Source organism: Eschrichtius robustus, chromosome 9, assembly GCF_028021215.1.
Source record: "Eschrichtius robustus isolate mEscRob2 chromosome 9, mEscRob2.pri, whole genome shotgun sequence".
In the NCBI taxonomy this organism is placed as follows: domain Eukaryota; kingdom Metazoa; phylum Chordata; class Mammalia; order Artiodactyla; family Eschrichtiidae; genus Eschrichtius; species Eschrichtius robustus.
In genome coordinates, this window is record NC_090832.1 from 5148838 (window position 1) to 5174067 (window position 25230).

Sequence of the window (25230 nt, forward strand, 5' to 3'; positions counted from 1 at the left end):
TATCTGGTCCCTTTCATATTTTAAGTGATCACAAATATTAGAAAACACACATCAGTTTTAAAAATATCTCAAAAGACTTTCACACAGAAGTTTAAAATTTAGCTGACAAATAAATCTCTGACACAAAAGGAATCTAAAAACTGGGTGATGGAGCTCATGAAAAGGATAGGCCAATAGGTGGGATCTAAAACTCAGAATGACCGCAATGATGTCAAAAATGTGAAAAGTATTTTCTGTTTAAAACGTTCATCTCAAATTTACCCAACCAAAGTGAATTTCAGTCACCAAAGTGAATCTGAATAAATTTAAGGTACAATTATTTACAGGGGGAACCCTTATAAGAGATTGAAATAGAACAAAATTTAGTTTTCAGTCTTTCTAATGGAAACTTGTCTTGCCTCTCTAAAATGGATATATCATTTCAAAGTCTGGGGCAGCAGAAGTTATGAAGAAAAATGTCATTAACCATACAGGGAGAACAACTTACCTAATACACCGCTAGGTTCAATAGGGTACTCAAGGATCGATGTAGCTGGCGCCAACGTGTAGGGGTATTCATAGGGCGTGTAGATTAAACCAGCTTCGGGCCCTGGAGGGACTATCGCAGCAGCTGGGTGAGGAGTTCCGTTTGGCATGACAGCGGTCTGTATCTGTCTGATCAAAGGCATTATGGTAGGGCCAGCTGGCGTAGGGGTGCGCAGGGCAGCTGGCGGGAGAACGGGCGCAGGCCCCGTGATAACCCTTGGAGCGGCCTGGGCTGTGGCTGCAAGAGAAAAGGCAAGGGCTGCTACAGTGAAAGCGAAGAGATTGAGAAGGAGGCACAGGGACAGCCAAGGGCGAGACGTGGGAAACGAGAGGGAAGGGAAGGAGAGAGCAGAGAAGAAGAAAAATAAAAGGAAATCGTTAGTACATGCGCTGGTCACACAGAAATGCCAAAGCACACCAACCAAATGCAAAACAGCTTCCCCTTCCCCAACGTGATTGAGAATAAATATGCAAACATTAAAAAGCCACTGGGGAAAAAAAGAATGAGACCATTAAAACAGGTTATATTTACTTCATATATTTGATATATCTATGTTTTTAAGATTTCATGAGACTAATGGTGCATGCAGAAGCACAAAAAAACACTTGCATTAAAAGATGTTAAAAAATACTTGGTAATTGGAGTCCACAGAAATACAGTTTTGGTATATTTCTAAAGAGTAGCTTCAATTACAAATGAAGGAAAGAATAATTTTCATTGTATTAACTTAGTCAAATAACCAACAGTTATTAATTTCCTGCATCTGTAGGAATTAACTTCTTTATAGAAAAAACAATACAAAAAAATGTTTCATTCCTAAACACATGACTATTAATGATATACTCAATTTCACAAGTAAATTAAAGCCAACCATTTGTAAAAGTAACCACTCTAAACACACTAGGGTGTCTATATTTGGGAAAGTTGGCTATGTCTTTAAAATTCTATTTCTTTAAAAAAAATTAGTAATTTAAATGACATCATGTTCATATGAATGATGTGTAAAACAGACTGTCTCAAAATATAAATTTCACATTATTTCATTTTTTAAATATAAAAAAGCAATCCTCTTACAGTTTATGAAAGCATGCACAATACATATAAAGGGGAAAATAGGATTAAAAATAGTATCATCTACTGCTCTCTGTGAACTCACATATAAAATCAACAGAGAAAAAAGTACTGGAGGAAAAATGTGCAAGCAAGGGGAAAGACTAGAATTCAACAGAAGAATCACTGCATTCAGATATATTCCAAATTAGCTTTTATTTTTTTTAAAAATTTTGTCCTTTGCATAAATGTAACAAACCAGAAGTCTTAAGTCTGTAGTTAACAGAAAATTTCCTGAAACTCTTGAATTTAGAAGTTGAAATTTCATCAAAAGAATAAAAGAAAAGTTTGTAAACTCAAAACTTAGGCATGCTGGCATAAAATAAAATCAAGAGAGTGCCCTCAATTCTTGAAAGCAGTAAAAATGGGACAGTCAGTCCCGTATCAAGTGACAGTTATTTCAACTCTTCACTTTGTTTAACTGTTCATGTATTGTGCTGCCAAAAGGAGAGAGGTCTGGGGACAAAACAGCTGAAACAGCTGTAGCTCTGAGCCTCAGTCTCATTCTTACGTGATTTAATGTTGGCATCTCTGTAGGTGCCATTGAGAATTGCAAGCTCCATCAGTTGCATCTTCTTCAGGCTGTCTTCTCCCTCCGCCTATACGTGGAAAATACAAGAGCACTAATAAGCACTTGAAATGGTCCATACACATCACAGCCATATCTACGCACAAACCTTAAAATAGGTATCATGTGACTATAGCCACCTGTTTCAATCAGGGAGAAAAGATCAGGGAACCAAAAGGTGCTACATGCTGAAGCCCATTCTCAGTAATGGGATGTTGATACACAGGATACTCTCAACTGCCACCAGCTACATTCCTAACGTAAGCTACACTGATTTATTAATGTTCTTCTAAAAAGCTTTACTTTTAAATGGAATCAATGGAAATGTTAGGTAAATTAAATATAGTATAGTCTGTACAGCACCTATCACTTTGTTGAAGAGTCTAAAACTCAAATGTATTCATTAAAAGACAAAAAACAAAAACAAACTGGGATTTTAAACATGTAAGATTTGACTGTGGTATTCAGGTAAGGAAATTTGTTTAATTCTCCCAAAAGGAAAATTTAATAAAATCATAATCATAAGAATTTCTGAAATTTGTGTATATATTCTCGTTTCTTATGCCAACATCCCGCTCTCCCCTCCATTAGCAAATGCTATCAATTCTAAAGCAAATCCATCCTTAGGGTCAGCTGATACACTGTCCAAGCCAAGAAAAACTTAATAGTGAAATGGGGCACTATTAGTAATTATGCAACAGGCAAAACCCAGGGATGTCTCTGATCATCAAAATGTTTGGCCATTTCATTTACCTTGGATTTGCCCCACACCCTCTCCATTTACTGTGGTCACCCTTGCTCTTGTCATTATTGGTATATTACCAAAACTACTACAATAATGTGTTAATAGTATCTGTTCTCCAATCAATCTATGCACAATGGCCAGATTAACTGCCCAAAACACAACTTTCATCTTAATGTTTCTTGACATTCTCATGTCTTAAAACCCTTCATGGTCTCTTGCCATCTAAAAAAAAATAATACATTTAAACTACCTATGGTCTGGCCCCAAACTATCTTCTCAAGTTAAATCAATCTACGTTCTTTACACATATCTTATGCTATAAATCAAGTCAAATCACTCCGTTATTCATCTCTGTGCATATTCCTATTTCCTCCATCTTGAATGCTTCTCTGCGCTCCACTCTACCCTTCATCCTTCTTTCCAAATCCTACTTCATCCCTGCAGACTTCAACCTAAGTGCTACCTTCTCAAAGGGCTATCCCTAGATCGTATTTTTCTGCCCTGAATTAGTTTGTTGTATATCACAACTACCGAGCAAAGAACAAGCTCCTAGAGAACAGAGCCTATTTCCTATTTATCACTGCCTATCTTCCCACTCATCCCATCTCCCCAAGTCATTTGCTAGGATTCAGTTTTTAAATGACTGGTATGAGAAATCTTTAACTGTATTTACAAATCTCAAACGTCTAAATCCTGCAGGATAAACTTCAGGAACAGAAAGATGAGGTTCATCCCTGAAGATGGTGGCAGAAATGGAACTATGTGCTGCTCACATATTTTATGCATTATCTAAGCCTCGGGACTTAATATTTCAAAGGAAAGTAACCCAGTGATACATTTTTCTGATGTAACGTTGGTCCTTCTTGATTCAAGCAAGGAGCAGGTGACAAACTTCTCAGTCCTTTCCTATTACACAAAACTCTGTCCCTGGCACTATAACAGCACATGGGGTGCTATAGTTTGTAATAAAGAGAATTGCTAAGTGGACTTTTAACAAACCACAAAGAATTTTTTTTAAGATAAGTGAAAACATCATGAAGACTGATGTGCCACTGTCGGCATGTTCCACTGCCGACTTTTCAGAAACATACTTTGCAGTAGTAGAAAATGGAGAAGATACTTGCACTCTGTGGAATTACTATTCCTTGATCCCTATGAACGTGTACAGATGAATGAAAAAAAAAGAAGTAATATGATTTATTTGAAAGACACATTACTTGCTAAAGATAAAAATAAGTAAGCAATGTCACTGGAAGAGAAGAATTAGAAATCTATTATGGGGCTTCCCTTGTGGTGCAGTGGTTAAGAATCCACCTGCCAATGCAGGGAACATGGGTTCGAGCCCTGGTCCGGGAAGATCCCACATGCCGCGGAGCAACTAAGCCCGTGAGCCACAACTACTGAGTCTGCACTCTAGAGCCCGTGAGCCACAACTACTGAGCCTGCATGCTGCAACTACTGAAGCCCATGTGCCTAGAACCCGTGCTCTGCAACAAGAGAAGCCACCGCAATGAGAAGCCCGCGCACCGCAACAAAGAGCAGCCCCCGCTCGCTGCAACTAGAGAAAGCCTGCGCACAACAAAGACCCAACGCAGCCAAAAATAAATAAAATAAATTTATAAAAAGAAATCTATTATGATAAAACTGCTTAAACTTGTCCACTGAAAACTAGTAATACTAAAAATTAAAATCTGCCACATCGTTTCAAACCCAAATCTATGTATAACAGAATACCAAAATAAGTATATAAACTATACTCTATATAAACAGAAAGAAAAGCAATAGGTATACCTTCAGTCACCGTCCACAAGAAAGTGGAAAGTGGTACACATTTGAAAACGTCAGAGAAGTAAGAAGAAGAAATAAAGACGAAAGAAGAAGTGAGGTGACACGATGCCTCATACACAGTGCTGTACAAAGAAGAGGAGCTAGAACACATGTTTTCACTGAACAGCTTCTTTCGGATAACAAAATAACCACACTCATTAGCTGGTGATGCAGTGTAAAACTTGGGAGGAAGGCAAAGATGATGGAAGAAATACGTGTGTGCATGTGCAGGGCCTGTGCATGCATGTGTGTGCCTTTTGCAGGGTACAGGAAATGAAAAACTGATCTAGTGACATCAACAGAGGAGAATAAAAACCAGAGCAGCACAGCTTTCACTAGGTGGTGTCAGTGAAGTGTGTCATAATGACACAGTTGCTGGAGGCCACCAAGACTTACAAGTTACGAATTACGGTATGTACACTGAATTATATCACATTATGGCAGGCTATACTAGTATCTCCTAGCAGAACACAGAATTTAGTCGGCAAAGCTGGAATTTGAACCTGGTGGTCTCACTCCAGAACAAGCTTCTCTCTTGCATCCTCACCACTCGTACCCACTCTGCACTCACAGGGCATGATGTTATGTGTCTCAAGAGACAACTATGGACTTTTGGGTGACTCTAGTTCTGGGATATTGTGAATAATGCTGCTATGAAAATTCTCCTACAAGGCTTTTTTTGTGAACATAAGTTTTTATTTCTCTTGGATAATTACCTAGCGGTGGAACTGCTGGGTCATGAGGTAAATGTGTTTTGCATGGGAAACATTATGTGAAGATTATCAAAACATTGTAACACATTTATCTTTGAAATATAAGTTTAAAAATATAACAAACATTGATAACTTCTCCACAGGTCCGCTGCCCTGCATCTAAAACCTGTGACATCAGAAGTGTTTTGAGAATTTTTCAGATTTGTAGAAAAATAATATACCAATGATTACATAACATCCCCAGTGGGTCTGGTGGAATACTTCAGTAATCCAAACTATAACAAACATAAAAATACTTAAACTAAGTGGGATTAAAAACAGACTATAAACACACTTTTCTGAACTTTTTGGGGTTTCCAATTATGGATGACAAATTATGGATCTGTATAAATATATATAATTTATGCATGTATTACTTAATATACAGCTATGTTATCAGCTATATTTAACAGCTATGTTAAAAGTGATAGAAATAGATCATGGTTAATATTAGATCAGAGTAACATGGTTTTAATGTTTTAAAGTAGAACAATTTATATACTGTTCTACTACCTTATTAGAATTAGATATTAGATCTTCATCATCTAAGCATTTATGCTGCATAACAGATCTATGGCATTGGTACTTTATTATCCCGGAGGCGCAAAAAGATTAGGTAGCTTACCCAAGGTTACACAAGGTCACAATGCAAAAACGGCTTTCAAACCAGAGTACCTGATCCAAAGTCCTCATTATACCTTCTCCAGTGTCATGCACGGTGACTTAAAGTGTAAGTACTTTTTGAATTCATCAAAGAATTCATGTAAGAAATGAAGAAAATTATGTTTATTTGGTATTTTAAAATCTATAAAGTACACATTAAAAAAAAAAACCCCACTACAACAGTGTAATTAATTACAACAGAGCTAAAACAAATGTTTATTTCCAAATAATTAAAGTGTCAACTAACACAATAATTTGAACCACTGCCTGTAATAAAAGCCCAAACTTTCCAGCTTAGCATTCAAGGTGCTGAACGACGTCTATGAGCAGCCCTATTTGCAAATGTTTTGCACTAGTCAAAATCATCTGTCCATTGTCCCCTAGAACATATACTTTGTGCTTTTCTGCCTCTAAGTTAGACAAGATCTTTTCTAGAAGCATGCTGTGTATGCCTCTTCTGAGAGCCCAGATAGATCACTGGCCTCTCCAGAGTACACAGCCTTTGCTAATCATTCCCACAGATAATGGTATCACTTTCCTAAATTTATGCTGCCCCTTTTGGGGAAATCAATCATATAGAGCCATGTGTTATCTCTTCTTTTCTATTTTTTCATGTGGTTTTTAGGAAATTTGTTACGTGACCTGTAGGCATGAATCAACTAATAACCAATAAACCAGTCTTCTTTTTGCCTCCAATACCTTGCAAACATGAACTTGCTCAATACATTTTAGAAAAATGGATTCTTACTTTTCTATAAATTTGAAGTCATGAGTAGAAAAGGTTTTCCAAGCATTAAAGTACATGACTTAATTCACTTGGAGAACAGGGCTGAGTAAACAGTAACGAGAAAACAAAGAGTGACCACAGTTTATAAACAGTTTTAATACCAATCATCGCCTGCATCTGCCCTGTCAACTAAAGAAAAGTCTGACAAAGAACTTAAGGACTTACACTTAAATAGAGGGTTTTATACAGGGCAGTGACATAACAGCATGTCTTTAAAGGCTTATTCTGGTATTTTGTGAATGGACTGTTGGGGGTCGAGTATGATTAAAGAGACCCAGTCACAAGCTTTAATCCAGTCCAGGTGACAGAAGAAGAACTGGACTGGGGTGGAAGCAACATAGACGGAAAAAGTAAGTTAACCTGACAGGACCTGATGACTGACTAGATATAGGGGGTGAGGGAAAAGGAGACATTAAAGAATGATGTTGAGGTTTTGGGATCAAGCAATAAAGAAGACAGTGACTCCATTTAATGAGAAGACAAAGGCTAAGGGAACTTCCAAAAGTTCTGTTTGAAAATATTAAGCTTGAAATGCTTATTTTAAACACCCCAGTGGAGATGTCAGGGAGACAGCTGAATATGAATCTGAGGTCTACTTTTCAACCTAGCCTATAAAAAGCGAGTAGAAAAATTATCTCCCACACCATTTTCAGAACATTTTTCTCCAAGATGATACAGCAATTATTAAATTTCAAGCTGACCTGCTATATGCTTTCAAACGCTGGGTCTAGAACTCTATATAGTTCTATATCTTCTAGGCCAGCTGGTTTGTTAGGCTCTAACAAGTGAGGGGCATTAAAGTGAGACTGAAGAGCTGGCTGCGGGGAGAAGGAACGCCGCTCCCTCCGGCGCCAACTGTTCTCAGCTCTGCACCTCGCCAGGGGCGGCTGTTTGCAGGCCCCACACTCCTCTCCCAGCGCTTCTAGAACCGGCTTCGTCGAGCATCCCCAGCCCTCAGCCACAACCAGTGTAGCCACTCTTCTGAGCTACTGAGATTCTATCACCAGCCAAGTGGCACCACTTTGTCAGAGGTTCTCCCTCTGCACAGAACTTTCTCAAAATGTCTAAGATCTAATAACAGTACCATTCTCTCTCTTATCTCCCAGCCCTGGGATAATAGCTGCTTCCTGGAGTTTCTAAATCTGTATTATACTCTTATCTCCTTTCTCCTTTTTTAGTTCTCAACACCTACTTAACCAATAACTTTATTAATTCTCTCTGTTGAAATACCTAGTGTGGTTTCTGTTTTCCTGATAAAGAATTGGCTCCCCAGCACTACTTCATCAGAATCTGAATTTCCCCGCCTGGCATTTACGGCCACATCAGCTTCCTCTCCTTTTATGTCACCAACTTCATTCTGTGTCAAAAATCTAAGTACACTCTATGATGATCTGTTATTTCTTTAGATTATTTAAAGGTTCCTTGATTCCATGTTCCTTCCTTTTCCCAGTCTTCAATGTTCAGTTAACAGAGGCTAATGAGCACCTGCTATGATGTAGATACTCTGCTAATGAGTCCAACACACCAAAAAAATGATATTCACAGATCGAAGTACATTAGAGAAATTCCCAGAATCGTTACAGAAATTCAATATCGAAAAGATGTATCAGAACTGCTATACTTAGGTGGAGAGGCAAAGTCAAATTAGCGCCATTACTTCACGTGGGCAATAGAGCCTGCTTATCTTTTACAAAGTAAGCCCCTAGTTCAAATAGTATGCAAAAAAGGCCGTTTCACTGAAAAATCCGAGGGTCAAAATGTTAGAGACACAATAAGGGGAAAGAAATCTTGTCATGTATTTTTCTATTTCCCATTAATTACACTATGCAATATACTCTGATTTAATCACAATTCCTGGTTCAGCAGCAACAACTTAACACAGATAAAGCAAGGTAAGGCAGAGAAAAAGCATGAGGCATTTTATTTAATCAGAAAAGCTTAAAACACTCAAACACACACACTCACTGACAAACACATATATACAAAGCTCCATACACTACATAAACTACATTTTATAAAGCTAACAAACACTTTTACCTTAGGGTAATACATTCTGTCTTTTTTTGACAAGCTATAAACAGATTCATCTAAAAGCAGTGATGATCTCGGAAAAGGAAAGCCATGTCTACTAGAAAGCATTTATTCCTTTCTATGTGAAATACAGTATGATACAATTTGGAATATTATTTTTTCTAGTAAGCTTAATAGAAATGACAAACTTTTGAAAGATTTCTATGATCCACAACTCAGGCTACATACTAGTATTAGTAATAAATAAATAATGATAGTAGAGATAAATAATGATAGCAGATATAAAAATAAACATAAATAATGATAGTAGAGCCACATCATTATTTTATAGGAAAAAGAAAAGACCTCTAAAGTTGACTGTATTGTAGGTGGACTTCATCAAACTATATGGCTGGGGCAATAGAAGAAAGGATAACTACAAATTGTGAGCTTAAGAGAGTCTTATTCTATAGCAGAAGATGAAGAGTGAGAACCTGAAGACAGGGTCTAAAAATCTATTTGCTGTGAGAGGTATGCAAGAGGAGTAGGCAAAAATATACTATGACAGAAGCTGACACAGGGTGTAGTGGAAGACCAGATGAAGAAGTATGGGGACAGGATCACAAATCACTTTAAGGATCTGATGATAACCACGGACTGTCTAGAATACACACCATGGTATACAGACAAAATGTGGCGCACAATTGTAGGGGGTTAACCATGAGAACTAAACTCACCCATGAGTATCTGTGATAAAATCACTAATTCACCCCAAATGGTCTTGAAAGACTTCCAGTATAATGTCAATCTTCTACAGGGATTCTTTAAAGTAACCCATTTTTCACTAGGAGATATTCATTATATTTCTGAGCCATCAAGCACAGTCTAATGACCTCAAAGGAGAGCAGAGGCAGAAAGCTACTTGGTCCTTAGAGCAATCTTAAGTCACCACTGCCAGTTTTCCTTATATTCAAACTATTTTTGGATATAATCATTAATGGTGACACACCTGAGGCCCTTAATTTTGGTTGACTCCCACCTTAACTTTTTTTCTTTGTTGCTTCATAAGCTATCTAAAGGTATACCTTCATTATAAATAGTTGACTAAAACTTTGAACTAAATTAAGGCCAAGGAAAAACAAAGCAGGGCAGGCAGAAAGGTTGGTAATTTCTTCAAATGCCAGCTGGCAGCATCTGACCTCTCTGACGCACAAGAGCAGCAAAGGCAGTGAAGGCAGATCAGATTGTCTTTTGCACTATAATTTTTGTTGCAGATTGTTGAGACATTTATCAGTTTTCCTTGGTCGGAAAAAAATAATTAAGCTAATTAAGTATTTCGTTTTTTAAAAGACTTTTTCCCCCCCTGGGATTTGAATAACAGTTTCTATTTTATCTGTTTATAAAGAATTTAACCTTTCTTATCTCATTTAATCCTCTTGATAACTCTGTAAGGTACATAACACAAGTATTATCTCTTCCACTGGCTGCACTTTAGGGTAAAATTAAACAAAAGATAGGAATTTGGCCACCATGTGAATAAAGCACTTGAATACTTCTTATACTCAGCCATCCCCGTGAGAGTGAGAAAGCCGTGTTCGCTTTAGTCACACTTGAAGAACCAAATAATAATAAATAAAATTTGGAATGTAAACAACACATTCCTTTAGGGATAAAAAATATTTTATCTCTGAAGTAAATTGCAAATACTCTCCTATTTCTTAAGTGGGAAGCTATCTATATAGCAATCTAAAAACCTCATTTTAAAGTAGGCATAAAATAAATCAGGGAAAGTTAAGTACAGCAGTTGACTGAACTTGCCTTAGAAAAACTTTTCTTCTATAGCAGGACCAATTGTGAGTGGAACAGCTGTTGTGCTGGAGTACACCATACCTTAGAGGAAAGCAATCTAGGAAGTTCCTCTACTTAAGAGATTTGAACTTTATTAACTTTTACAGTAAACCAGTAACACCACTCTCCTTAAGCAAGCTGATTATGCATGGTCATTTTGGGTTTGGGCTCTTCCTGTATTCTTTGTGGCTGCTACGTTTACCCTGTATTTTGAGGCGTTTTATGAACAGTAAAAATCACACCGTATCCAATAATGAACCCATAAACGTTTAGCAACATAAAATTATCAATAGCAACAAAACTGAAAAGTGGTAAAAAAAAACATAAATGCTGGAAAGCATTATAAGAAACCCAAGAGTTCTTTCTTCAAAGAGCAGATGGAACTTACTGTACGTCATAGATGACAGTCGTGTGCTGCGACCTCAAGTCTTGGCTGAATGTTTTAACGTACATAATGTCAACAGATGTGCTGGGAAGGGAACAGGTATGTTCAGGCTGCCAAGGAATTCCCTATAACAACTGATGAGTTCATCAAGGAAGGGAGGCACTGACTTCCCTGGCGGTTCAGTGGTTAAGACTCTGTGCTTCCAATGCAGGGGGCATGGTTTCCATCCCTGGTCAGGGAACTAAGATCCTATACGTGGCACGGCGCGGCCAAAAAAAAAACAAAGAAAAGAAAAGAGGAAAAAAAAAAAAAAACAGGGAAGGGAGGCACCTGCCTCAATAGATTTCTTTCCAAATACACTAAACTGATCTATTTTGTAAAAGGTACCAATGATATACCACCAAGGAGTGAGAAAACAGTACCATCTTAAGCTACCAAGGACAGGATCATTAGTCTGTTTAGTAGGATATACCCAGGAACTGAAAGCAGAAAACACTGAAGTCACTGGGACTTACAAATTGACTTAGGTATTGTCTTTTCAAATCTAGGTGCTTCTGTGTTGCTTTAAAATTGTATTTTAAAATTACCCATAATCTACCGCTCTAGGAAAACAGCATTTTTATTTCCATGTAGGTTTTATTATGAATGGAATTTTTCCTTTAATATTTGTTATTCAATTTTATATCTTACTATGTTTATGAAATATTCTACCAACATTTTTTATATTATAGTCCTTGAAATTCTAAAACATTATATTCATTATATAAATGTTTACTGAAACACTATCTCTTGGACAGGTTTTAACTAACGAATAGTTTGCCCTCTTGGAAACTGGTGGTGGGCGGGGGGACTGGGGAAAGGAGCTGGAAGCAGAATATTAAGCAGTGAGAACAAACTGACAATAAGGACCTTCCAGAAACACACTGCAACGGTGCTGAACGAAGTTTGGGCTGGTGATGAACAGGGAGGGAAGGCTTTGGGGTATCATTACACAATCATGTAACAATTTGAGACCTAAAGGATGAATGAGAGTTAAAGAGGGGAGAAAGAATGAAGTTGGTTCTGAAAAAAAGAACATGTTCAAAAATTTAGAATCGAGAGTATGAAATAAATAATGAAGCTGTTAAGGTAATAATAGTTTGCAAGTCATGCTCAAGCAACTGGACGTACTTCTTGGAGTAATCAGAAGTCATTCAAGTGTTTTAACCTAAGGAGAATCATGATTAGATTTCTATTTTAGAAGCCTCACCCTAGCTTCAATAAGGAGAATATTTGGAAAAATACAGCAAGATCATCAAGATTAAGAGGCAATTATAGGTTCCTAATCCAGGCAACACATAATGATATCTGAACTGAGGTAATTCCAGTGGGGATGGAGAGATAAGAAGTGAGAGATGGTTAGAGGGTAAAACCAACTGTATGTGTGTCAGGTGGTGTTTAATGGTTCCCTAGCGCTCAACACTAACCTTTTGTTTTATAAAGAATTCTGTTATAATAAAATAGATAACTAACAAGAACCTGCTGTATAAAAAAAAATAAAATTCAAAAAGAAAAAAAGAAAACTGTTATAAATTGCTCTCCTGATGGGGGACTACTCCTTTTGAATAAATACCATGAAGATGAATTGCATTTATTTACTCTCCACTTCATTCCAGAAGATGCACACAACGTTAAACTATGTCCTAAAAAGGCTTTTCTAATGTACATGGTTACACAAAGGTATGGATGGGTATTCATTTTATGGAACCTTCAATAACCTGGTTTTATTTCTTAGAAAATCTAAACAGAACAATTGCTACCCAAATGGGAATAATGCCACTGAGTTCCTTGAACAGTTCCTTCAAATTGGGCTTTTTCTCAGGCGTTAGAGAGCTGTGATTTCCCCACTTTTTTTCCCATGAAAACTGACCATCTGCTAAGATTGTTACTAAAATATTGTAGTTCACTAAAAAGGTTGTATACGGTAAACCTGATGATCACTTTTTCTGTGCCTGGCAGCATTCACCTGACAAGCTAGCCCAGTAACAACAAAGAAAGATTAGGGAGTACAAATGTTGCTTGTTTTGATTGCTTACTGCTTTTAGTACTTCCTTACTGCTTTTGTGTGTGTATATGTGTGTGTCTGTGTGCGTGCGCATGCACACGCATGTAAAATATATATGTATGTATCACATGTATGTACAATATATAGTTCTTAAAAGTTACTTGTACTTTTAGTTTTTTTCTTTTTAGTATGGAAAATACCAGACATATATAAAATTAGTATACTCTTAAATATGTTAGATTCCATTAGCAGATTTTATATTTCAAATACTTCTAATTTACACAAATCAGTACCTAAAACTGGGTTCATGTAAAAGATGTATGCTTTATAACGAAATTGCTGTAATGCATTTCTTTAATTTAGGAATACCCAAAAAGGACTGAGTGGTTCAAATACATTTTAATTGGCTTGTAACCATAGTCATGATCAAATCTAAGAAGCACTGCTTCACTTGGTTTTTAAACTACAGAAGTATTTCTTCTTCTCAACAAGCTCTAGTGCTTCAGTTTTGTATGATTATTTTGAGGGATGGCACAATTCTTACCACTGGTATTAATATACAGACAGAAAATGGTATTTTTTCTAACATGAGTTTTCATGGTAAGAAATGAAAATAGAAAGCAATGAATTAGAGAATAATATACATACAGGCAAGCCGCTATTGGTAAAAATGATTGACGTTCCATAGGCAAGGAGCTTTATGTTGGGATGGTTGATGCTTTAAATATTTGATATAAATACTTAAGGAATAATTTGCTAATTGTAAAAAGGCAATGGCTCTGGTTCCAGAGTTAGAAGTAAATCAACTCTGGATCGGTCCTGTTATAATTTGGGTCTATAGTACCAGATTTATAGCTTTTTCAAAAATCTTTTGATTATTGAAATTCTCACAGGGAAAAATAACTTTGTTATTGCAAGTTTGAAATTCTCCTAATTTCCCATGAAAAACCTTTTATAAATCAGAAGTTTTTTTTATAACCAAAGTTTTGATTGTTTATTATTTGGAGCACACCTCTTCGTCTGCTGCAGAACAGACTAGACTGCATACCTTAATTTCAAAAAACAACTATATTATTAGGTTCCTAGTATCTATAATACTAATAAATATTTGTTCAATGAACATAAGCAGATGCTTTAACACACCTGTCAAAACAGTAATGTGTTAGAGATTAAAAAAGAATAGAACTTTTTCTTTAAGAGGTTATGAATAACAAAGCGAAACACTACTACTATTGCATATTAATATGTACTTGTTTAAAAAACCTGACAAGTACTGTGTAGTGTTTTTAGGGAAAAAGTTTCCTATTTGCTGGTCTTTCACTGGAAGTTTTAAATCGTTCAAAGCCCTGGAGTATTTAAGAGAAAACTTTCTTGTGGTTTTTCCTGAGCCTTTCCCCATCTTAGTTTCTACTATGAAACCTACTATCCACTTCCTCCACATCCAATCCAGAGGTCACTATAATACACCAAATAAACAAAGAGTGTTCTGGGACCTTTAAGTTATTTAATATGGGGGGGACTATAACTGGGTAAAGGAGAAACAACATGAAACAAAGTTATGTACACACCAGCTGGAATGAGCTATGAATGCCATGCTAAACAGTTTTCATTTTTACCATGCGGTGACAGAAAGCCACTGCAAACATGTAACAGGGAGTGTGATGGTGCTTCTATATATTAAAAAGAGAGCTCTGTGGAATCGAAAAAACAAAACAAGTGAACAAGCATAACAAAACAGAAAGAGAGTTACAGATACTGAGAACAAACAGGTAACGCAGTGGCAGAAAGAAAGAGGTGAGGGCGATAAAGAGGTACAAACTTTGAGCTGCAAAATAAATGACTCCCAGGTATGAAATGTACAGTATGGGGAATACAGTCAATAACTATGTAATGTCTTTGTGCGGTGACAGAAGGTAACTAGACTTATCGTGGTGAATATTTCGAAATGTGTAGAAATATCAAATCATGATGTTGTGTAACAGGAACTAATATAAGATGGTAGGTCAATTATACTTCAAAAAACAAACTCATGGAAAAAGAGATCAGATTTGTGGTTATCAGAGGTGGGGTGTAGGGGAAGGGGGAATTGGATGAAGGCAATCAAAAGGTACAAACTTCCTGCTATAAGATAAATAAGTACTAGGGATGTAATGTACAACATGAAAAATATAATTAATACTGCTGTATGTTATATATGAAAATTCTTAAAAGAGAAAATCCTAAAAGTTCTTCATCACAAGGAAATATATTTTCCTATTTATTTAATTCTGTATCCGTATGAGACAATGGGTGTTCACTAAACTTATTATGATAATCATTTCATGATGTAAGTCAAATCATTATGTGTACATCTTACAGTGCTGTATGTCAATTATATCTCAACAAAACTGAAAGAAGAAAAGGACAGGAGAAAAAAAGAGAGTGAGCTCTAGCTGCAACTAGGAGGGAGTACCAGTGGATCTAGCCCAATAGTGAAAACAGAAAAGATAAGAGTCACGTGCTATTAAGAGGCAGAAGCCGAACCTGATGAGAAAGTACGTGGGAAGGAGTGGGGCCTGGGAGTAAGCAGAGGTGGAATGAAGGACATATGACTTCCAGGCAACTAATGTCATCCACAGAGAGAACACAATGTAGAAATCACTGTATGAGGAAGACAGGGAAGGATGTGATTTTAGTTTTGAAAATGTTATGTTTGAGATGCCTATACGTCATCCATGGGGAGGTGGTGAAAAGACTGGTGATCTGGAGTTCAAGATTAAAAGCATAATAAAAAATGATCACTATGGCAGTGGTCCTTGGAGGTATGGTTACTGATGAGACTGCCCAAGAAGAAAAAATTAGAGAGATCACTCCGGGAAGTATCCACCTTTAGTGAGAGCATGACATTTCTGAAGAACAAGCATCAAGTGATCAAGTAAGTAATTGGGAAACTCATTAGTTTTGTCCTATTCTCATTTATATTACTAAATCTAAATCTGTGTATTGAAGTCTTGGTTTCTAGCCTGGTAAATAGCAGTTTCTCAGTAGAAGTTTGTGAAGTGAACTGCTTCTGACAGTCACTAAGTGCATCTTTTAATTTCTACAAGTATGTTATAATTCCACAGGTGCTAAATTCAGTAATCAAGGTATTTTATTTAAACAGATCATATTGCCATCATTCACAGTATTCATAAAATAATACCACAAAGCAAGCGAATTCATGAATCTGCTAACTTGCTCGGAGATATTATAATCTACAAAGAAGTTTAGCAAAAATACTGATGCCATGACAGTTTAATGGCATAACTTTAAAAACAAATCAATTTATATTTAATTTATACATTAAAGATTATTTTTTCTCCACAAAGGCATTAAAGGTTAAGAGAATAAAAAACAAAACACATCTACTTATATAATCCTGCAATATAGGCTTCAGAGTAATTCCCATAAAGGAGAACTCTTGTTATTAGTAAGTATCACTTCTGAAATTAAATGTTCAAAATTCAGCTATCAAAAATACAGAAGAAAATTCAAGCCACGAGATGAGCTACCAAGTTAAGTCTCCCTGAGGCAGTCTTAGTACGAAAATGCTCACCTGAGTCATTAATGTACTGCTAAAATCTCATAGTGGCAGTTAATCTGAATTCTACTTATAAATGTAACACTAAAACATTTGAAATGTCAAGAAAAATTGAGTATAAGGGTCAAAAAATAAGAGCAAGGTTAACAAAATAAGGGGCATTTGGTTTTCTTAACTTTTTTGTCAATCCAATTTCAAAGTACATTAATACAAAGTGAATGGATTACAAATGTTTCACCTATATAGAAGGAACATGAATGATGCTACTTACCAACCATCAGAAGGGCATGCAAACAAATTAAAGGGACGCATGAAAATAACTGAACTGAAGAAGACACACTGAGAAATCACCCACCTATTTTTCTATTAAATAACTTGAATTCTTTAATAAAAATATTTATATTTTAAACTAATTTTAGAGATTTGTGTAGAATACCATACACTTAATAGGGAAATAGAGAAAAAACTAAACTGCATTATCCCAGCCAGTGAGCAGCATATTTAATCATGGAGCAGAAACATTAATATTTAAGAATAAACAGGTACAAGCAAGTATAAAATGTTATGTAACAAATTCAACATGCAAATTCTGAGGGATGCATGGAATACAAGATTAAAATGGAAGGACTTCCTATATAAACAGCAAAACTATTTCTTCAGGAATAAACATACGTTGCCCTATTATTCTAAGCCCAGATCCCCTGTTTTATGTTTGCAACACCTCACATTCCGAGTTGTAAGCCATCCACACTGCCGACCCCCACAACATTTTATATTTAGAAAAGCTACCCCCTCAATGAATCCTTATACGAACAAAAAGGAAGATGTTTCTCAAAGCCTTTATTTATGAGAACTTGTAGATAAGACATATTTTATTATTATCACCAAGAAACTTCATTCAACTGAAGCTTCAAGTTTGGGGAAAAGCCCCTCTGATCGTTTTAAAAAGCCTGACCCACCTCCAGACAACATTATGGCTGAACGGGAGTAAAGAGAGCTCATAGAGCTGCTCAGTGATTTACAAAATTTTGGTTTGATAGTGATTGAAGTCTTAAAATCTACACTTTGTCACACTTTCTTAATTTAATCTGTTTGTATGGATTGCTATCTATCCAAAGATACAATGCTTTTAATTATTTGTGAAAATTCTAGTTGGAACAATGTTCCTGTGACTGGCCTAATGCAGAATAAACGACACAGCTACAATTCTGGTGGGGTATACAAAGAAACTGATGTAAAATCGAATTAAACTGTCCCACTCTGGAAGAAAAAATTAATCAGCACATTTCAATTTCTGCAAATACTCTTCTCTCTCATCATGTTTATCAAGCAGTACACACCCACTCCCATCAGAGTACCTTACACTTAGCATATAACATGCTAATGCCATTTTGATTCCAGGAGTTCTGGACTTCTATGATGGTCTTTGTATTCTAAATTTAAATGTGATTTTTAGAAAGTCTCCCCTGTCATTGGGTCTAGTTTTATTGATTTATTAAGGTTCAACAATAATCTTAGAAATACAGAATTCGAATCAGACCACTACTTTGATAATTATACCTTAAGCAGTAAAGATTAATACATAAAAATTTATTTACTGTACTTTAAAAATATTTATTTTATACTTTCTCATCGGAATTGAACAATCATTCTGCATACCTGCATCTCCTTGTGAAACATTTTTGAAAGATTCATCTACATTTACAGGCTACTAAGGTTAGCAACAACCAATTTTTCACTTTCCTTACAAAACTTTAATCTAGTGACTTGAAAATGTTAACAGACTTCCCCCCAAAGAACTTATTCATTGCATGAGAATAGTTTACAGTCTCAAAATTTTAAATACTTAAATTTCACTAAGTGTTTTTTCTGGAGGGCGCATATAAACCACCAATGCAAGAACTATTATTATTACTGATATCTTGAGGACGAATGAGGTTATACAAGCATAAGTGATGTTCATCACCGGAGGCATTTACGGCAGCATTTTCTCACTAAAAAGTCATTCCACTAAAACCCAGTTCTTTTGAGAGACAGGGAAAGCCGAAGCTCTCTCTGCAAGTATTTACATGCAACCTGAATAATCCAGTTTACGAGTACAAGTACCTTACTTGTTTTCCAAAAAGCTTTAAATGTTCATCACTGTGAGACAAATATGACAAGTGTAAGATATATATTTATTATGTGCACTAAGCAAAATTAAAGTTAATCTTAGGTTAATGTTTATTAAAACAATCACTTTAATAGCATTATTTGAAGATACACTTAATTTAGGAAGGCAAATTTATGTCTAGAGTTGGCACTTTTTTTCCTCCAGAGATCTGGAAGAATATATCTTTTCTTAACTGTGCTTACTGTACTATATTTAGTGAAAAAGACAAGCCATAGTAATCGGATCATCTGCATGGAAGCATGGATCAGCTTATTCACATAAAGAATTTAAGAAGCTATCAGCCTTCTATACAGTCCTGCCTATATGAGAGGAAGCAAGGACAGGCTGCTTTCAAACCTGTAATTTATGAGTTTATTCAAACCCGCCAAATTGCTTAACGTAAACGCCTCTCACATTTAAAAATTCCCTTGGCAACTCATTTAGTTTGGCAGACAGGAAGACCCAAATTCAATCCTTTTATCCTGTAGCTAAACCATTACAATGGTAATTCTGCTCTGACACTCTGAAGAGACTGCTAATTACTGTACTCTGGGTCCCTAGACAGATCTCCCATTCAGATTAAAATAGTTGTGCAAGGCAGAAAACGGTAGCAACATCCTCTTTACATGAGAGAGATGCTCTCTCACATTACAGCTCTATCAAGGGGCAAGTGCATTACAGCTAGACATCTTTTAATGTATCTTTTAATACCTTACCTTCTTTCCCAATAACATGAAAAGGAAGAAAATCATACCACAGATTTCAATTACTGATCCCTTGGTCAAGAACTAAATGCAGGGCCATCAGTTCATTAACAATCCAGTTTAAAACTTGAACTCCAAGATGAGACTACACTGTCTCCAGAGTCATTACCTCTCTTCCTATCTTACTCTTTAATTCTTTTCATTTATTTTCTAGTGATAATTAATACACAGTTACCTATGAGTCAAACGGTGATAGCACCAGAAGAAACAAATCTCTGGGAAACATGAAAAACAAACTTAATAAAAAAATTTTTTGGCGAAGGACCCTTCACTTTTCACTACTCTCCCAAATAATGATGACATTGACTATAGATTTTTTAAAAAGTGAATTTAAGTTACTTTTTTTTAATAATCTTTTTCAAATTTCATAATATTCCTGAAATAACTGGCAACAACTTTAAATTTCAAAATCCTCAGCTGGAAATTCCTCAGAATCTACTAGATCAATTACTTAGGTTAATATTACTGAGCTCTATGTTTATAAATGCTTTCATAAAGAGATCAGCTATATATTCAAAACCAACTCATGTTCAACTCCTCAAATACCTATAAACAAACTTAAAGAGGCCAAAAAAAAAAAAAAAGGACACGCTTATACCCCCCATAAAGTAAGAAAGTGAAACAAACACTTTATGAACTGCCTGGGACTAGTGGCATCTTGTGTACCAAAGCTGGTTTAAATTATGAGACAGTGTAAACTTCAACTGCCTGAAATCACTTAATTTCTCTAATACAGGCTATGGTGACTCATTTCGGCTTTTCAGTTTAGTATTCCATCTCCCCAACAGAAATCTTTTACCCCCATTCTTATTGAAAGAAAGGAAAAATTATAGTGAGAAAGAAGACATTTGAGCATATATCCCTCACTTCTACTTTCCCAGCCTTCATATCAGTAATATTCCCCAAATTCTACTGTTCTAGTGTTTTTTATGTCCCTTCAGAGAAGATTAGAAAAGATCACAGGATATATATCCATATGTCTTAGCTAATGATGAAACAGTATTCTTTTCCAACAAAACAGAATGAGAATTAACTGAAAGAGGGATGGCACCTGATCCCCGAGACGGGAGATGGACTCCCACAGTGAGTGAGTGAGGGGGGGTGGGGGGCCGGAGAGACGTGTATACACGTTGTTATTTTTTAAAGTAACATTAAGTGGTTTACAATTTTCTTATTTATTATGCCGCTGTAAGCAAAAAGGTATATTGGTGAGATCATGGACTAGCAATTAGGGTGCCTTTTGCAGTTAGGGACAGAATCACTTTCTTTTGGCATGGTGTCTCCTGTGACCAGGAATGAGCTTGTAACTGGCATGGCCAATGATGTAGCTGAGGTAATCAATCCATATAACATAAAGAAAAAGAGGAGAAATGAGGGAACATGTGTCTTGCACTTTCACATAACTAAAATAATAACTTTTACCTTTACAAAGTCCTTCTAAGGCAAGTAAGCAACAATAACCCAATTTTACAAATAAGGAAATAAAAGTTCTGAGTTTAAGTGACAGTCCCTGACCATGCATGATTTGTGCAATCCTACTGCATTTGTTACCCACTTTAATGACTTGAAATGCACAACTCTCCACCTCTAAAATGCATATACACTAATCCCCTCTGTCTCTAGGAACTTTATATCTTGAAGTTCCAGCTCAAGTCTCACCCACCTATGTGAAATCTTCTCCCCTAAATACCCCAGTCCACCGTGACATCTTCCTGTAAACCTCTATAACATCTTCTTTAACACTGATTGCCACCTATATACTGCTTGTTACTATCACTTTAGAAAATGTGTGGCATTAATAATTGGCATTTGGGGGGGGGAGGGGGAGACAGAGCCTTCAAAATTAAAACAAGGGGAAAGTTGCCATTACATAAAATGAAGAGTGAAATCTTTTAATGATGCCAAACTGTTCATATAGGTTGTGTAAGCTATACATACACACATGTACACATGTGCACACATCAAATTAGTCTGCCATTTCAGTGCCTTCAGGGAGAACACGCTAGTATGCATAAATATTATTACAATGAATGAATGGAGATCTTTACACATCTCTTTTAGTAATTAACAAAAGTAGGGGGAAAATGGGTAAGGATAGAAGACCTGAACATTTTCAACCACCTTCATCTAAATGACATTTATAAAACACATACCCAACTACTGCAGAATACATGTGCTTTTAAGTGTAAAAGGGATATTCACCAAAACAGACAATATGATGCAATATAAAAAAGTCCTAATTAGATGCAAAGAGAATGAAATCTTATAGAAAACATTTTCTGAGAAGAACAGAATTAAGTTAGAAATCAGTCACAATAAGATAAATTTAAAAGTCCCAAATATTTGGAAACATTTGGAAATAACCCATAGGTCAAAGAAGAAATCATGAAAAAAATTAGAAAATATTGTGAAGTGAATGGTAATAAAAATACAGTATAATATTATATTTGAGATGAAGGTAAAGCATTATTCAGAGAGAAAATTTTTAGTATAAACAAAAGGTCTCAGAAGTGTGAAAGAAAGGTCTTAAGTCACGAATCTTCCACCTTTAAGAAGCTGCGAAAATAAAGTTAAACCCTAATAAAGTAGAAAGAATATATAAAAGCAGAAATCAATGAAACAGAAAAGGAACAAATAGAGAAAAATCAACAAAACCAAAAACTGGTATGCAGCAGTAAAAGATGATTAAAATTAACGAATGAAAGCAAGGACACTACTACAGATCCTACATACCTTAAAAAGATAAAAAGGGAATATTATGATCAACTTCATGATAAAAAAGTTTAACTTAGATGACAAAGACAAATTCCTTGAAATATACAAAAAAAGAAAGAAAAAAATCTAAGTTCTATATTTATAAATGAAATGGGATTTGTAATTAAAAGCCTTCCCAAAAAACCACGAGACAAAGGCACAGATTAGAATATTTGTCCAATAAAGGATTTATTCCCAATATATATGAAGAACTGTTTTAACAGGAAGAAAAAAAAAAAGAAAAGCCAGTAAAGAATGATAGAAAGATTTAAAGATACTTCATCAAAGAAGATATATGATTTCTCAAGCAGCACATGAAAAGATGCTCCACATCATTTGTATTCAGAGAAATAAAAATTAAAACTTCAACAGGTGAAGGGATAAACAAACTGTGGCTTATGTATTCAAATGGAATACTAATTATCAATAAAAAAGAACAACCCACTGACACATGTAACAGCATGGATGAACCTCAAAAAAGCCATGCCACATGAAAGACAGGCACAAAAAATGAAATCTAGAAAAGGCAAACTGATCTAAAATAGGTAAATTCATAAAACCAGAGAGTAGAATGGTGGTTGCCAGGTGCTGGGGGAAGGGAGGGGCGGTAGGGAAAATGGGGTGATGTCCATAAAAGGGTACAAACTCTCAGCTATGAGATGAGTTAAGTTCTGGGGGTCTAAGGTACAGCACGGTGGTTACAGTTAAGAACACTGTACACTTGAAATTTACTAAGAGAGTAGATCGTACAAATAAAAAAACAGTAACTATGTGGGATGATGGATGTGTTAACTTGATTGTGATAATCATTTCACAATGTATATATGTATATCAGATCATCACATTGTACACCTTAAAAAAAAAGCACTTGTACATCCTAAATATAAACAATTTTTATTTGTCAATCTTATACCAATAAAGCTGGGGGAAAAAAATAAAGTTTTAAGATCATAATAGAAAAAAAGGCAAAACTAACCCCAGTAGTTGCCTGGGGGCGTGGGGGGGGGGTAGTTAATTGATAGCAAAGGGGTAAGACAAAACTTTTTGGCATGATGGAAATCTTGACTGTGGAAGTGGCTGTAAGTGTATACAGTTGTCAAGGGCCAAACTGTACATTTCAAATGAATGAGTTTTTATTTTATGTGTTAAAAAAAAAGGAAAAATTCCTCAAGAAGCACCTCTTCTTCCTTCATGTCTTCAAAATGACTATTCTTCAGCATTAAAAAGACAGCTCATATGTATTTAAATCATGAGTTTCCAGATTATTTCTCAAACAGTTATCTCTATAACGCTAGATGTGAATACACTCTCAGAAAAAAAATTCTGATGGTCAATTAAATTTGGAAATGGTTTCTACCAGAGGTTCACAATGATTACTAGCCTATTAAAGGCTTCCTTTACCCCAAATACCTATGAAAAGTATTTCATGAAATACAGTTAGGGAAATGTCATTGCCTAAATATTAAAGATCTTGCCTTAAAATAAATAATTTTCTGTACCCCTAGTGTTCTAAAATACAGCCAACCTGGAATAAGTATTTGTTTATCTGAACAGAATACTAGAATAGCTACACTTGGATAGCCAACAGGCATCTCAAATTTACTAGATCCAAAACTGAGTTCCAAGTAATCTCTTCAAAATCTGTTCCTAACATATCCTTCATCAAGGTAACAGCAATTATATCCTTCCAGTTGTTCAGGCTAAAAATCTTGGTGTCATCCTTGATGCCTTGCTTTTCTCACATCCCACAGACAATCCATTAGCAAAACCTGCCAGTTTCACTTTAAAAATATGCTCACAATCAGACCACGACTCACCGCTATGGCTACACTGGCCCAACCCATCATCACCTCTCATCTGAATTAATGCAATAGTCCAGGAATTGGTAAACTTTTTCTGTAATGAGCCAGACAGTAAATGGCTTTTCTGGGCATATGGTCTCTGTGGCAGTTACTCAACTCACCACTGGAGCGCAGAAGCAGCCACAGACAACACGTAAATGAATAAGCGTAAGCATGGCTGTGTTTCAATAAAACTTGTCAGACAATGCAATTTGAATTTCATATAATTTTCACATTTCATGATGTATTCTTCTTCTCCAAATATTATTCTTCTGATTTTTTCCCCCAGCCATTAAAAAATGTAAAAACCATTCTTAGCTCATGGGCTATTCAAACACAGGTGGGAGGCTGGATTTGGCCCATGGGCCATTATTTGCGGACTCCTACAAGAGCTTCCTTTCTTTCACCTTGTGTTCTTTATTCTGTTTTAAACAGAGCAGGCCAGCAATCCTTACAGAATATTAATCAGATCATGTCATTCCCCTCTCCTTAAGCACTCCAATGGTTTCACCCATTCTAGACTAAAAACTGAAGTCCTTAAAATGGTTAACAAGGGCCTGCACAATAACTAATCAATTGTCCTAATATGTACATGAGAGTATTAAGACCAGATTAATTAAAAGCAGGTGTAGATACTCTGTTACAAAAGGCAAAAGAAATGGGAATTTAGAGCATATTATAGTATCAGTGTAGCAAGAATAAAGGAAACGAAAACATCTGATGACAGAATTGGCAAATGAGTAAATTAATATACAAGCTCTCTGTACGGATCAAATCTATGTTAAAGTGATTAGAATATACAAAGATAAGAAGTCATCATTTCCCAAAATTCTATATATTTGTAAGCACATTAGGTAAAAGCTAAGCAAAGACCGTAAGAAGTTCAGCCAAGAAA

The 25230-nt window shown here is 35.8% G+C and overlaps 1 protein-coding gene across 8 annotated transcripts in view; it reads right to left on the reverse strand.

Annotated features, from left to right (window-relative positions):
* Nucleotides 1-25230, reverse strand: part of QKI (QKI, KH domain containing RNA binding) — a 140071-nt gene that overhangs the window by 12306 nt on the left and 102535 nt on the right. For 5 of the 8 annotated variants that reach the window (XR_011074967.1, XM_068551262.1, XM_068551263.1 and 2 more), the window contains exons 5-6: nt 2148-2235; nt 488-787 (exon numbers count right to left, since the gene is read on the reverse strand). Coding sequence is in view for 7 of the 8 variants with exons in the window: in XM_068551262.1 (XP_068407363.1) it covers nt 488-787; nt 2148-2235 (388 nt within the window). In the remaining variant the exon portion in view is untranslated. The remainder of the gene's footprint in view (nt 1-487; nt 788-2147; nt 2236-25230) is intronic. The other 3 variants (XM_068551260.1, XM_068551261.1, XM_068551259.1) reach the window with 2 other exon arrangements.